This window comes from Bombus bifarius, unplaced genomic scaffold (genome assembly GCF_011952205.1).
Source record: "Bombus bifarius isolate JDL3187 unplaced genomic scaffold, Bbif_JDL3187 scf7180000008166, whole genome shotgun sequence".
Classification (NCBI taxonomy): Eukaryota; Metazoa; Arthropoda; class Insecta; order Hymenoptera; family Apidae; genus Bombus; species Bombus bifarius.
Window position 1 is genome coordinate 1866944 of NW_022884488.1, and position 15061 is coordinate 1882004.

A 15061-nucleotide genomic window follows, 5' to 3' on the forward strand; every position below is an offset into this window, starting at 1 on the left:
CCGACACGGAAAATTCTCAGAGTAAAAATCGACGAAACATCCCGGGAAGACGTTACCACCCCCGCAATGCCATTACGCTCGCGATTCCACTGTTAAATCGATAAAGTAGTGGATCGAAATCTTTCATTCCCGTGTTCCAATCTCCTTTCGCTACAATCGTTTACACGATAAAGTTGCTTGAGCGAATTTATCGAGAGTTATGTATCGAGATAAGATACAATCGTTCATGGAAGTATTTTTGGAGTTTCATTAATTACAACTGCAGTGAGACCCGATTATCACGGTTATATTGATAAAATTTGAAAGAAATTCAAAAATATACAGTGATCCGTATTAATTTAATTTAACTCGGACATTCCATACAGTTTAAAAATTATTTAGCTTATCATTTTTTATTTAGAAAAAGTATACCCATTGGACAAGTAAAATATTTGTCCAATTATTTGTACTAATATATTAAGGATTGATTAATTTAGTCGTTGACTGGAGACCATTTTCATTCTTTTTTATGTAGAAACTGGAGTAAAGTTTATTTCACGGTGTATCGTCAATAATGCGTTAATTATCAGACACAAACTTATGCAATAATAATTCTGCGCACACCATGGTGCCGGAATATTAATGCGAGCCTGTACATAGAAGCCACAGGATATATATTTAGTGGACTTGTATATTTCGAAAAGATCGCACATATCGCTATGTATATCGACGATAATAATTTCGATTAAATCATATGATTTTAGAGTTCTCCGGTTTAATCTGTATTTAATATATAATAATAATATTAGTGACATTTATCTTATAGCTTGAGATGATAAATTAAAGGAGACAAATCCAACCAATCTGAAATTAAATAGCCTGATTTGAATTCTATACATTAAATTATATCACTCGACGATACCAGCTAAAGGTTAATTATTATCCAACTTCCAGTTACGTGAAATCATTGAACAACAAATGATTCTCGATTATTACCATTTTCACGTTCACGGACTCGTTCGGGTTTCCTCGGTGAAAAGAAAGGAGGACGTTTGTCGAGGTAAATTCCGTAGCGGAGATAAGATTAGCGTCGCATCCGGAAATTCGTTTTCAGCTCCAGCAGTTCCGTCGCCGCTCCATTTATTCCCAGATCTGACAGGTAGCTACGATATTGCTCTTAATAGCACTGTCAGCCTGGGCGTCACGCTGTTACGCGTCTCATTTCGGAGGCACAATTTAAGTATTAAACGTAACGCGTTTAAGTCACTCCTTCCCTGCTTCTGACATTCGAAAATTTTGCAATAACCCGGCTCCTCTCTTTTCCTCGCTTTCCATCCAAGGAAAACGCTGTTGCGCGACAGTGAACAACGTCGTTTAAACGAATTAGATTCAGTTCATAGTGTTAATTCAATACGTCCGGACAAGGCACTTGTCTGTCACCTGCATGTCAATTTCAGTTTTACGTTTAATACAATGTTATTTCGATTCTAAATTCTACTAGGCTTCTTCTTCTTCTTCTATGGTTGATGGAATTAATTGACAATTACACTGTTACAATAAGTTACAAATTGGACAGTATTTGGTGTTATTTTGTATTTCTTTTTAAGTATGGCGGATATTTGGGACAAATTGAAATTTCTAGTTGAGTAGTATTTTGTGTCCTTTCCCATTTGTGTGTTTCATGTTGCTATATATGGAGCAAGGAAAATGAAAATTCGGCGAAACATCGGAGGCATTTAAATAGAACTACTGACAGTCCCATCGTTCGTCTTTATGAAGTGTTAAAAAAGGAGAACGTGTCCATCACAGAAAAATTTGATAGCACGAGAGTGGACAGAAAACGGTGGAAAAAAGGAAATTCGAGGAGGCGTCCAATTGCATTTTGCAGATATGAAAAATGAAGAAAGTAGAGTGTGTCGTAAAAAAATTTGAAACCGAAGAAGCTAGAAAATGTTGGATATAAAAGAAGAAAGTTCGAGGAAATATCGAGTCAATTACTTCCTGGTGTCGTAAAAAAAATTAAGCAAATATCCAAAGACAGAATGTTTCATAGAAAGATTTAGTGGAACGGAAGGAGCTAGAAAATATTCGAATATAAAAGAAGAAAATTCGAGGAAACGTCGAGTCGATTGCTTTTTGGAGACGTGAAAAATTAGGAAGCCACTTGGAGAACGCCCCGTGACTGGAGCTGGCAAATACCTGGATAACGATCAAATTCCGTCGAAGGGGAGGAAAACGAAACGAAACGTGCAAACGAGGCCAATATGCGCAGATCTCCAGCGAACCGGGCAACGATATTTCCCGTGGATTCGCAGCCAACCCCAGGATTAAGTTTCTTTTCGATTCACGTTCCCTCGATATCGTGGCGCAGCCTGCAACGCCTCGATTTCTCTCGGTTAGATTGACGTAATCTGTTGAGGACAGACAGATCATCCGCTGAATCTTCAATTGGAAACATTGTCAAATATTTTTGTTAACTTCTTTATGTAGATACTGTATCGTTGAAATTATTATTACTCATTCGATGGTGCTTGACGTAATTATGAGGATAATTCTTTGACATAATTGAAGACGAGAATTTGTTGTTTATTTTTGATGATGTCTTTCTTTCTGATATTTTGTCGTTCAAGTCGTTGAATTACGTATTTAATTATTTTATTGTTCAAATTATTGGGTTCTTGTTTCGTTATAAACTTTTGGATACCAAGTTGAACATGAGATTCTATTGTTGACGACAAACGAAAGACAAATTTCTTTACAACTTCAAAGACAGTTTTAGAAAGATTAAACACTAAATCAGTGCAAGCCTTGTTAGAAAATTAGCCAATTAATGCACCGATACTTTATCAGCCACTCTTTAAAAACGAAATTTATAACAAACAGTAATATTAAACAGTCTCAGAATTGTCCAAATTAATCTCCAAATCTGATCCGCCAATTTATATCCCGTGATTCAGTGAAAAATAGTAATAACCGTGAATCATTTGTTGTTCACTGATTTCACGTAACTGGAAGTTGGATAATAATTAACCTTTTTAATTGACGATTGACGCGACGTTAATAATCTCTTAAAAAAAGAAGAAAAACAGAGGAAAGGAGAAACCAAAAATTCCAAACAAACGACGAATCAAAATAAAAACCATTTCTCGATTCATCTCAGGATCAATTAATGATCCATTCGTTCTTGGTGCACGATGCATCGCAGTCGCTGTCGGAGGTCATCATCGGAAGTGGCGCGGCACGAGCGCTTCCTGGGATGCCCTTACGAGAAACTCGCGCCAAGTTGGCCGGAGAGAAAAAGAAAAGCACGTAGAAGGAAACAGAGAGAGAAAGAGAAGAGAAACGGCTCCCCTTTTTTCTCCAGACAATGCAGCTCTTCTCGGGAACAAGTCCTTTGGCGGACGACGAGGGTCGAGCCGATGTCATTTCAGATAAATTCCTCATCGCTTTTCAGCCGGGTCCAGGCCTCACCTCTGTATCTCGGCCCTTTCATTCCAGCGATACCGTGCATCGAGAAGAGAGCAAGGAACACGTGGAAATCAGCTTGCATCTCTCCTCTTTAATCGTGTGTTCCTTCTTGCGGTTAGTTTGATTTTTCCAGGTGCGATGAGTGTTCTTCTCGTTTCTCTCAATTTCATGCAACGGTATTTCTTTTCTAGCTTTGTGATTGACGTTTATGATTAATGATACGATTGATGTTTGGTGGTTTGAAGAGGTTGTTTTGGAAACTTGAAAATGTTGCACTTGTTCGTTGCGAGAACAAGCAATTGAGAAATTCTTTACTTGCACCTATTGCAGCGATTATGTCAAATTATTTATTTTCTTGTACTTTTCACGATGGACAATACGGTTGATGTTTGTTGGGCTTATAAAGGACTGTTTTAGAAAATAAGGATTTTTGTTTGGGAATCTTGTTATTTATCGCGGGAGCAAGGATTCGAGAAGTCGAATTCTAATTATTTCCATTATAGTCGAATATTTTATTTTATTTAAATTTGCTAGAGAGATCATATAAAATTACTTTTCGTTTGTACAAAATTGTAATTTAATAGTATAAAAAAAAAAACGATATAACAAGCTTTATCTCATAATAAAATGCAACAATAAGCTGTTCAAAGATATTAAAATTGTATTAATAGGAGGAAGAAGGAAGAATTTAAGAATTAGTTGTCGAAATCTTTTTCATATCAGAACCCAAGAAGAAAACAAGAACAACATGAATTTCTTCTTTAAATTAGCTGAAAATTAATTCTTATCGAAATACAGAATCTGTATATTCTACAATCCAAAAGAAAACAATTTCCTTGAACTAAAAACTCCCTTTAAAAATCTATCTTTTTTAAACTAGCTTCTAAACAAATTCTTAATTAATTAAACTACGCTTAGAAATAATCCCCTGCCTTTATATCTTAAGAATTTCACCAAAAACGATCAATTTTCCTTTCACTCGCTACAGAAGCGACAAAATTAATAATATCCGTACACGAGAACTTGCAACTCCTCCCCTAAACTTTGTCTCACATTGTCCGCTATCCTTCCATCTGATGAGGCAGCGATAATTAACGCGCGCAGCAGTTTCTCTTATCCGGAACCGCGGCACGAAACGCAAACTGCTCGAATTGCAAGCGAATAGCTCGGCGAATATATCCCAGTGTCCCCTTCACGACCAATTAACCGTTTCATTCGCGGTATCCGCGTCGGATCTGGCCTGTAGAAGACGCTGCAACATCCTCAAGTACGTCTGTCTCTATCTTGAAGCGCGACACAGACGTACGAACCGGAAACGGGACGGAAATGGTACATGTTGAGGTTGAAAAGGCGCAGAGTTGAAAAGCTTGAGCTTGAAAAACGGAAGGAGAAAGACACGAGAAATACAGAGGACCAGGCCTAACGTCCAAGCATCGCGAGGCAACCCTTCTGCCCACCCTTTTACCACCCCTCTTTCTACAGCGGAAACGTGGAAAGAAACAGAGAAAAGGGTAGGAAGATTGAATGAAGATGGCGAGTCCTCTCTGATATTATCGAGACAAGAAACGAAAACGCTACTTTCACAAACTAAAAAGTAGCGCGCGCGCGCGCGAGAGAGAGAGAGAGAGAGAGAGAGAAAGAAGGAGTAGAGTTTAACCAGAGGGAGGGAATCGAAATGGGGATGAAACGCGGAAGAGCAGAGGTGGGGATGAAATCTTGCTGAATGCCGGGTCACTCGTTTAAATAATTAAACGCGTAATTACCGCCGGCTGGAACACATTTTAATGAACGGTGCCTTTTCCAGGAAGCTCTGCCCCGTCTCTGTCGACCTAAGCTAAACGTTCCTCTCCTGTGTTTTTCTGCCGGGCTGCAAGAAGTCGGGGAAACTGTGCGTGGGTCTAGGGGACTCTCTTACGTAAAAGGAAGTTGCCAGACTTTTTTGGCAGGTTTCCCTAAGTCATAAGTTCTGCGTAAGTCTACGCGAAGGTTAGGTTTCGACGAGAAGCCTGGTGAAAGGGTGATGCCGAGCGAAACAGAGTGGTTGATAACGAGCCACTTCTTTTCGAAATCCTCTTTGGCAATCTGCTTTTAAAGGGTGGATTTATTACGAAACGCTGAAGGCTCGAACGGTCCAAGACGTTCGAGAGATTATCGAAGATTTCGATTCGACGGCAGCTTGTTAACGACGAAGTTCGTAGAAAGTCCGATGTAACGAGGTTTAATTAACGCCGCGTCTCATAGATCTGGCTTCTATGATCGTTTACGTTCAACGTCTTTTCCGTTGCCCCCTTGTCGCGTCTTCTCTTCCGTCTTTTTCCCTTCGTTCTCCTTTTTTCTCTTGCCAGGCGGTAATTATGTTTAAGAAGAGAGGAAAGTCGCGTCGTTTATTAGTCGGCAGACTTGTTACCACCGGAAAACGTTGAGTTTTCACGGTGGGACGGGGGAACAGCGTGGGAGGACTTTGAGAGTAAATTTGGCGGAAATTCTTGGCGAATTCATGATAATTCGATTGTTATTGTTGCATCTTTCATGGGATTAAGCAGCATTCAATAGCGTTTAATTGGAAGTCCTACTTTGAGATGAGTTGAAGGAGTCTGTACTTTGTGCTAATTTGGAGAATAGTAGATATCTTTAAGAACTAACATTTTTTCTTTTTTGAACGGAAAATGTTATTTATGTTCATTTTTTAAATGCTTTAGATATTTACGTTGGTATAGTTGATCAACGTAAACGAACATTGGCGAACTTGTATATTTTTATATACTTTTTAAAAGTATTTTTATCGACAGATAGGCATATTTTTAAAAATGATGTTCCTCGTTCAAAGATTTAAATACTGATATTTGGGATGCCGTTTATATTTGTTTGATTTTATGTTTAAACTTAAAATATAATTTCTTAAATCCTACCTTCAATAGACGATCAAATGTCGCATTGACCAATTCCACAAAGTGAAAAGTACAGAAGAATAATGACACTACGAACACAGTTTCCTATATTTACCTTGCAATTTATTATCACTTGTATCATCTTCTTGCATCATATTTATATCTCTTCTCATCTTATATCATCGTCTAAATGAATTCATGTTACTATACATAAATTTATATTTCTTTCTTTCTTCGTTGAGAGTTGAATATTAACTGTGTAGGTATTTATGGAACGAAATAAAGAAATTAATAAACAGTGGAATTGATAAATCTGTCTTTGCCTTTACGAAAAATTCTAATCTAAACAGCTAAATCCTCGAAACGAGACAAAACTCATGGGATATTAATCGAAGACGCGATCAAAGTAAACTCTTCTATTCTCGTTCTTCGATCTAATAAACAGCATTAATGGAGAACAGCCGGAACACGTGCAAGTCGGACGATTCATGTTCGAGAACTCTTCGCGAAGTGACCGACTTACGAACGAAGGATGAAGCTAAGAAAGGGGAAATCGTACGGTGAGGATCGTAGGATTTGACTTTCGAATTCTTCTCCAGTTTATTCCCTTTTTTTCCTCTACCAACTGGTCAAATTGGCTGGCCCGTATACGCTCGCGTTTCCTGTCGGAGAACTTTCTCGCAGTTCCCCAGACGGGGATGTCTCGACGTAAAGTAGAAAGAAGAATTTTCTGTTGCCGCTGACGGCCGCGACTTACGAACTTCCCCAGACGAAAAACCGACCAATCGATACACGCTCCTCCACCTTCGTCTTGAGAAGTTGGCCGAATTTACTGTCATTACGTCTCTCCTTCGAAAATTTATTTGTCTATTTGGTAATTGACAAGCATTAAACCTTTGTTACGAAAAAAGAACACAGTAGTTATAATTGTACGTATGTTGCATATACATATGTATACGTAGAAAAGAAAAATTAACTAGACTGCAGATTTTTATATTTATGTATTTATAGGAAATTTGAAGGTATCAAAATGCATTCAACGCATATAACGTGCAAAAGTGTATGTGTACAATATATAACATATATAACAGATATAGTACATCAAGTATATAAAATATTCAAAATAAAATATTCATTATAATATTTAGTACATGAAACTCCTATTTAGATTCATAAAAATATAAAACTGTATAAAAATCCGCAGTCTAATGATAATTGATTAACAATTAAATAACTGCAGAGTTGATTGTCTGAATTTATAGGAAGAATCAGAGAAGAATTTGGAACGGTTAGAAATGTAATTTACGTAATTGCATAATTGCATATCTAATGATGAGGTCGCAAAATTTAAGATCACTTATTAGAAAATCAACACGAAGACTGGATTAATAAGTTGTAGTAGCGGAGGACTGTCAACGAGGTTGATATCTTTAAATAAAAAAAAGGAATGTCAACGACCTTTTTCCAATATACTTGCTTCTGCAAATTATTTTCTTCAAAATACTTTTATAATTATATTTGTTGGTTTCAAGTTAAGGCGATCATTGATCGTAAGTTTTATTCGTATGTATTAGGAAAAGGGCAATCTAGTTCGAGTTAGCTTTCATTCTAAGTAAGATTTTAATTTGGGAGCTTCTTGCTCTTCCTTCTTTAAGCTAAGGTATTATCCTTTTTTTATTTTTTTTTTATCAAACAGTAAATTCGAGGGAGAATCCTATTCGTAAATATTAGGCTGTCGCATAAGAAAAAACTTTCACAAGGCAAGTATTCGTAAAATTACGTATTTCAAATTATGCTTATATATCATAATTTCAAAGAATGTCTGGAAAATGAAAATAAAGTAACCTAACTTAGAAAAAGCAAAAATCACGCACATTTACTGTATTATATTGCCTACTGCATTATATTGACCTTAAAGTTCCAAACGAAAAAACCTTCATCAACGTTAATTTTCTTTTCTCCTAATCAAACAGAAATCCACCTAAAAATGGGCTAAACGTAGAGAAAGAACTCGTCTACGCGAAAGTAAAACAGTGTGTCGACGAGATCGCATTAAAAAAGCAACGGAACGAATCGAAGGCAAGTTAAATGGAAGGATTCGAAATTTTCTTCTAATTTCGGTTGCATAGTGTACACGTGCTATCCACGGCAGGCGAAAGCACGTAGCTTGCTATACGCGTTGGTCGGCATAAAATCAGCCATTTAAATGGTAGCTCACGTAAAGCTCATGGTACCGGACCAACCTTTGTCCCATGTTCTCTCGAACGACGTTCCCCAGACGTTTCTTCTGTTTTCTTCCTCTTTCGCTTCTTTTTTCCTATTTCCATCTTTCCTCTGGCCTCTTTCCTTCTCTGTCTGGTCGTTTGTTCAAATCGAACTTGCTTCGATACAATTTAACGGCTTTCATTGGCGTTTTCCCTCCGGTATTTACTCGGCGATGTCTCGGTGAAAACGCGGGCCGCGTTTCCGGCATAATGGGATCTTCAGCAACTTTCTGCCGTTTCCGGCGACCAGTCACGTTCCAAAGGCGACGTTCTCTACTGTAATTGACGTTTATTGTGCTCACGCAACGCGCCGTGGAAACGTATCGATGGGTACAAGACCACCTTTTAGTGCTCCTTTCGCGATTTATGTTTTAGGTTCTGTAGCTTGCAGAATGAAAGATAACACGAGCTACATTTGTGCAGTTCCCTTCTAAATAATTTCTCTTAACAATTTCTAAATAATGAATATACGATTATAATCTTTGACGTGTATTCGTCGTTCGCACCTTACAGTTCGGGGAATGCAAGACGACACGCGATACTTTTGTGCAGTTTCCTTTTCAAAAATTATTAGGCTCTGTTCTGGACAGGGAATTATTATTTTTAGTGTTTCTCTTTTAAGTTTCAGCATTTGTTATTCGAAGAATGGAAGACGAGATGGGGTATTTTTGTGCAGTTTCCTTTTCAAAAATTATTAGGCTCTGTTCTGGACAGGGAATTATTACTTTTAGTGTTTCTCTTTTAAGTTTCAGCATTTGTTATTCGAAGAATGGAAGACGAGATGGGGTATTTTTGTACAGTTTTCTTTTCAAAAATTCACTAGTCTCTATCCTGTACAGTGAATATTCGATTATTATTTTCAGTGTTCTTTTTTCATCGTTTGTCCTTCAGTTTTGTAGATTGAACAATATAAGAAGAACGAAGGGTCTTTATGCAATTTTGTTTGCAGATTATTACTTCTTATTATTTATAGTACAAGATTACTGTTCACTATTCTTCGTTGTAGATATTCTCAGTAGCATTCGACTATTATTTTTAGTGATAGTTTCATCGTTTGCTTTATAATTTAGCTGCTTGCGGAACAGAATAATTATATATAGCAAGAATAATTTATTGTTACACAATTTTGTCGTCAAGTAATTTTGTCCTATCCTGAATCCTACACTGGACTGTTTAATTGTTTCTAATATTTCTTTTATATAACGGTTACTCCTTAATTTAGTATTAGGTGGTCTGAGAAGTTTCTTTCGTTTTATAAGGAAACAATAGACGCACAATGTTTTTTGTTTTATATTAGTTTATTGAATTATGCACGAACGTAATAATAGAAATATAACAAAATAGATCATATCTAATTCAATAAAATAATATAAAACAGAAATTGTCGTTCATCTATTATCACCTTATGAAACGAAAGAAACTTTTGGGACAACCTAATAGCTTGAAGAATATATAAAAAACAGAATATTTCCATACAATATCCTTATATTATATAGTATATTTTTATTACTTCATATTTCCAAGAAACATATGGAAGATATAACATATAAGACTCGAATAAATCACCATCTACACAGAGAGAGCGAAGAAGTTTTTAATAATAAATTTCAGGTTAAAGTCGCAATTATTATTTTCTCAATATATCGTGTATATGTGTACCGTTTCTATACAGCAGCCTGCGTGAACGTTCCCCTTCCGATGCTGGGACATCGGCGGAAAAAAACATAGTAATTAATGAGCACCGCACTGGAACACGATAATGAGACTTCTGTCCATAAATGCAGAAATACGGATAGAGATTTTCCCTCGCGATATTTTCCGCTATTTTTATGTTATTAACGCGTTGCCCTTTACTCGACTACCCCGCGGAACTGAATAAAAGGCGACGCAACCAGAATCTTTTAATTATTCGTTAAGCCCCTTATTTGTTGCCATTTCAACCGACTAAAAAATATACCATAGCTTCGATTCAGCTTCATCAGTATTAATTGGAATGAAATTATAGACGAATGCATGCAATTTAGTATATTTATATTTCTTTTATATTTATTTAAATTTCATTTGAGCGTAGATTTTGTTATTGGCTACAATTTTTAGTTGTATATGGAATTGTTTCTTCCTTTATATTATACACATTGTCTATATGTCTTAACATTTTTATTGTATTACTAAAAATTTTATTTCGTCTTTATACTCGTCGTTTGTTCCAGTATTAAGTCATTGCACTGGTTTTATGAGACAATTTGACGACCATAAGCGAAAAACACGATGAGTCACATCTTATGGAAGAGTAATCTCGAAATGTAATTTGCATTTGATTTTTAGATTAAATATGTGCCTTTGTTCTCCTCTTGTACGTTTGAAAAAGATCAAATTAGCATTAAAGATTTATACATGTATAAATTGTTAATATTTATTTATCTCTACAGACATACATCCGTACATTTACATATTTATGAATATAATATCATTCATATTGGTCCGTTCTTTCTTATAAACCGTTAATATATAATTATGTTAACAAGCATTATTCGTTTCTTAAAAAATACATTGTGAATTTATCACCTATTTTCAAAAAATATGTATCGACTATTTCATGTTAATAAAATACTTCATTTTAGCTATCGTGCGACGTAAAACTGAGAAAATCAATAAAAACGCACTCATCATATATCTCCTGTCTGTGGTCTTCATTTATAAACTGAATGTCACATTGCGAGTTAGAAATTCGATCAGCCGACTTTTTAAATTTTACCAAAAGTATAACAAACTCACCAGCACGAAGAGTAACTTCCCTGGAAAGCACGGTTCCAACGGAACTGGTTGCACGACACCTGTACCTAGCGTTGTGCACTTCCGCCCGAAAGTCCTGCGCCAGAAATGGCGGAAAGTAGAGGGTGCCGTTCCCGAGCAGCTGTCTGAAACAATGGAAAAAGAATGAAAGAGGAAGAAAAAAAAGAAAGGCGAGAGAAACGAAGAAGCTAGAATTCTAACGTCTTCGCCCAGGTTCCATTACTGGCGTTACCATTTCGCGATATAAATTCGCCCATTTTTAGCTTCCTTTTACCATTCTGCCTTTTTACCACCGACACTCTCACGAGCAAATGCCTTTTATTAATTCGCCCAGGAAAGCTTTTAAAATTGCAGAAGAAAATACGTGGTTCGAGAGTAATTGAAATATGCGAATAAACGAGAGAAATTCTAATGTTGCATTGAATAGAGTGTGTTTCAGATTAAATTATAAGGAATTAAATGGTACTATTTAGAGTGTTGTGTTGATTCTTTACAATTCATGTACACAATGTTTTTTTATTTAATTATTCAGTCATTTGGTTTGCGAGATTCAGAGAAATTATTTAAAAGTTTCATTTTTTAATACCGTTTAAAACATCTTTTTGCATCCTTTATACAAGTTTCTTGCATCCTAAGAATTTTTATACAGCGCAATGAAATTAAATTATGGAAATATATTAAATTCTAGGAAATCTGATGGTATTATTTAGAGTTTTATGTTGATTGTTTCCGGTTTTAAGAATTTGCCACATTTTTAGAATATTCAATTCTTCGAGTTTCAATCCCAAATTTTATTTCACTCGATTATATTATCAAAAATAGTTATCTTTTACTTGATATGTTTACTCTTCTGTACGTAAACCAATAAAATTCTTACATAATCAGTTACGCTAGGCAAATGGTTACAATTCAAATACAATATACAAATGATAAGATTAAGTTTCAGTTTCAATAACAATAAAGTATCAGTTCGAAATCTAGTATTACCAAAATCTATGAATAAACGCTGTATAATTGAATTTTTATTCCTCTCTAACCCTATGTTTCCTTCTAATCTGTTCCATTTATAGTCATTTTGTCAAGACTCGTTAAGCCTGTGTACAAATCGCGCTCGCGTCGATCGACATTTTAATTTCTTCTTCTATCAGTAAAGAAAAAGTCGTTCTGCAGACGCATCGTGAAAAGCGCGCACGTCCATATAAGCGAATGTCCTTCCCGTAAGCGATAAATTGTCGCTAATGTATGTGCATAACATAAAAGCCGAGTCTCTTTCGAGCTGCAATAGAAAACGTTCCGTACGTCGATCAACGAATCGAATTAACCGCAAACGAGATGAAACATTCAGGATTCGCGTCATAATAGCATAGCTAAAAATGGCCAAAAAGGTCTAACTGTGTCGCGATATCGATTCTTCGAGAGGTCAAACTAGCAGCTAGTTTCTGTTCGTCTCGTTACACGTGGGATCATCACGAAGCTTTTCAGTTCTTTGAAGGAATTTAGGATTTCAAAATTGAAATTAATTTGGATTGACTGGGATATTTCGTTAGATATTCGCATATTACTCTTTAATTACTATTATTACGAAGATCTATCTTCGGTAAAATATTTGATAATCTTCGAAAATATCATTGCAAACTAGAATTATAACAAATATGTCTTTCGTTTTCAGTATAAATATGATATCGCCACGATGAAATCTTTCGATTTTGAAGAGTTGAAAAATTGGAAATTTCTCTATGCAACGAAATTCTTCTCTTCGTGTGAAATGAAATTTTCCTTTGTACAGCAAAAAGCTTCATTGTCTATGATATACGTATAAGATCTTCTTAATGAAACAAATAATTTTTAAATACCGATATATCGTAAAAATTGTAACATAATGCAGTATGATGCATGACATTATTCCAAAATCTAGTTATAGCGAGGATCTTCATTTTTTACGCTACAAATATAATGCTTTCAAAATAGATCCTTTCAGCATTCAATTCTTAAAGATTGGAATATTGTAAAAATTGTAATATATTACGATGCAAAATATTATTCCAAAGCATCAACATAACAAATACCTTCATTTACTGCGCTACAAACAAGATACTTCTAAAATAGGTTTTTCTCAACACGTTAAAGTTAATATTGTTTCTCGTCAGATGTCCGAGTTGTCTTATGCTACCTGCGTTATTAGAAACCGTTCTGTATTCACTGCTTAATTACACGCGTTCGTGTACGCCCGTACAATGCGGTTACGTTCCAGGTTATGATAGCCGGCTGACAAAGCTTTCGGCTATACTACTTGTTTAACTACACACCGAACCATACTACTTAATCGCTTACGTAACCTACTTGTACTGATTACTTACACAATCGGGTAACAGTTGTTTGATAAAACACGTTACTGTTGCCGTTGTCTGATTAGATATTGTGTCGGACAATATTTACACCTATTCTACTTGTCTAGTTTAATGCAACCGTATGCTATTGAACTCGATCGTTTGTTTTAATCTTCTGACCAGTTTCGCTTTAAATTTGTTTAACAAATTCTATTGATCGGCTATTATCTACTCTGATCGATTTTCTACTCAGAGAAGGTTAGTGTTCTACCTGTATTATGTTTACTGCATATTGGAGGATAGTAGAATGACTCTATTTACTGACCTATTCTACTGCAGCATTCTGTAGAGCTCTATTTTACTTGTTTGACCATGTACATTCCAATTCTACTTATCTTACCGATAATGTCCTCTACCGATAACTCTATTTTATTATTCCATTATGCACCGTTTTGCGATAGTTTGATCTTGATAGTTCTTTATTGTTTATGGAAATAATAACATGTTTGTAAGATATAAAAGAGAATAACAGTTTGATATATTTTTAGATATGAATTTTTGGAAATCAATGCCAGTGTATTACGATGGTAATATACGAGTTAAATGTTTTGCGAGGTAAAAGTTACGTAATTTTATAGCTAAATATGTATATATTGTGTAATTAATCCTAATTAAATGTGTTATTAGTGCCGGTCGTATTAATATACAAGATGCTATGGCAGGATTAACATTATCTCTCTATGATGCTATATATGCTCTGTTGATTTAGTTAACTATACAAATATCTACCTGCTCGTAAACAGGTTGTGTCGAAGGCAAATAACGTCACACGTGAGACAAATTTATTCAAGTGGATCGGATCATTTATGGAACTACAAACGGGGATCAGAAATGAGAAAGTGTCATGTTTCAGTCACAATGTGGTGTACTAATATATAATTTAATAACCTAGTATATAGTACCTACGCTAATATCTAATAATTCTAGTAATAATCTACTAATTGCAATTATTATTCGAGAATCAAACTTTCTACAAATCAATGGGAAATGTCAAGTTTTAGCATTTCCCAGAAAACAAACATTTATTTCTCAATATAATATTAGATATAATTCAATAAATATTATATTGAAATAAAACATTTCATTATTTTTTTATTCTGCATTGTTTTCAATTTCTATCTATAATTTTAAGTAATATATGCATAAAAGGTTAAATTGTAAAAGATCAAAAATATGTTGCATATCTCAATGTCTTCCAACTGCTTTAGAACTTAGCACATTTTTATTCAAATTAATACAGCAACATAGCCAGTGGTAAGCATCACATACACAGGGATATACG

At 35.3% G+C, this 15061-nt stretch overlaps 1 protein-coding gene across 5 annotated transcripts in view; it reads right to left on the bottom strand.

The window, feature by feature from the left end:
• LOC117209166 (Down syndrome cell adhesion molecule-like protein Dscam2) overlaps window positions 1–15061 on the bottom strand; it is a 315452-nt gene that overhangs the window by 48695 nt on the left and 251696 nt on the right. For all 5 annotated transcript variants that reach the window (XM_033450859.1, XM_033450857.1, XM_033450855.1 and 2 more), the window contains exon 5: window positions 11375–11517. In XM_033450859.1, coding sequence (XP_033306750.1) covers window positions 11375–11517 — 143 coding nt within the window. The remainder of the gene's footprint in view (window positions 1–11374; window positions 11518–15061) is intronic.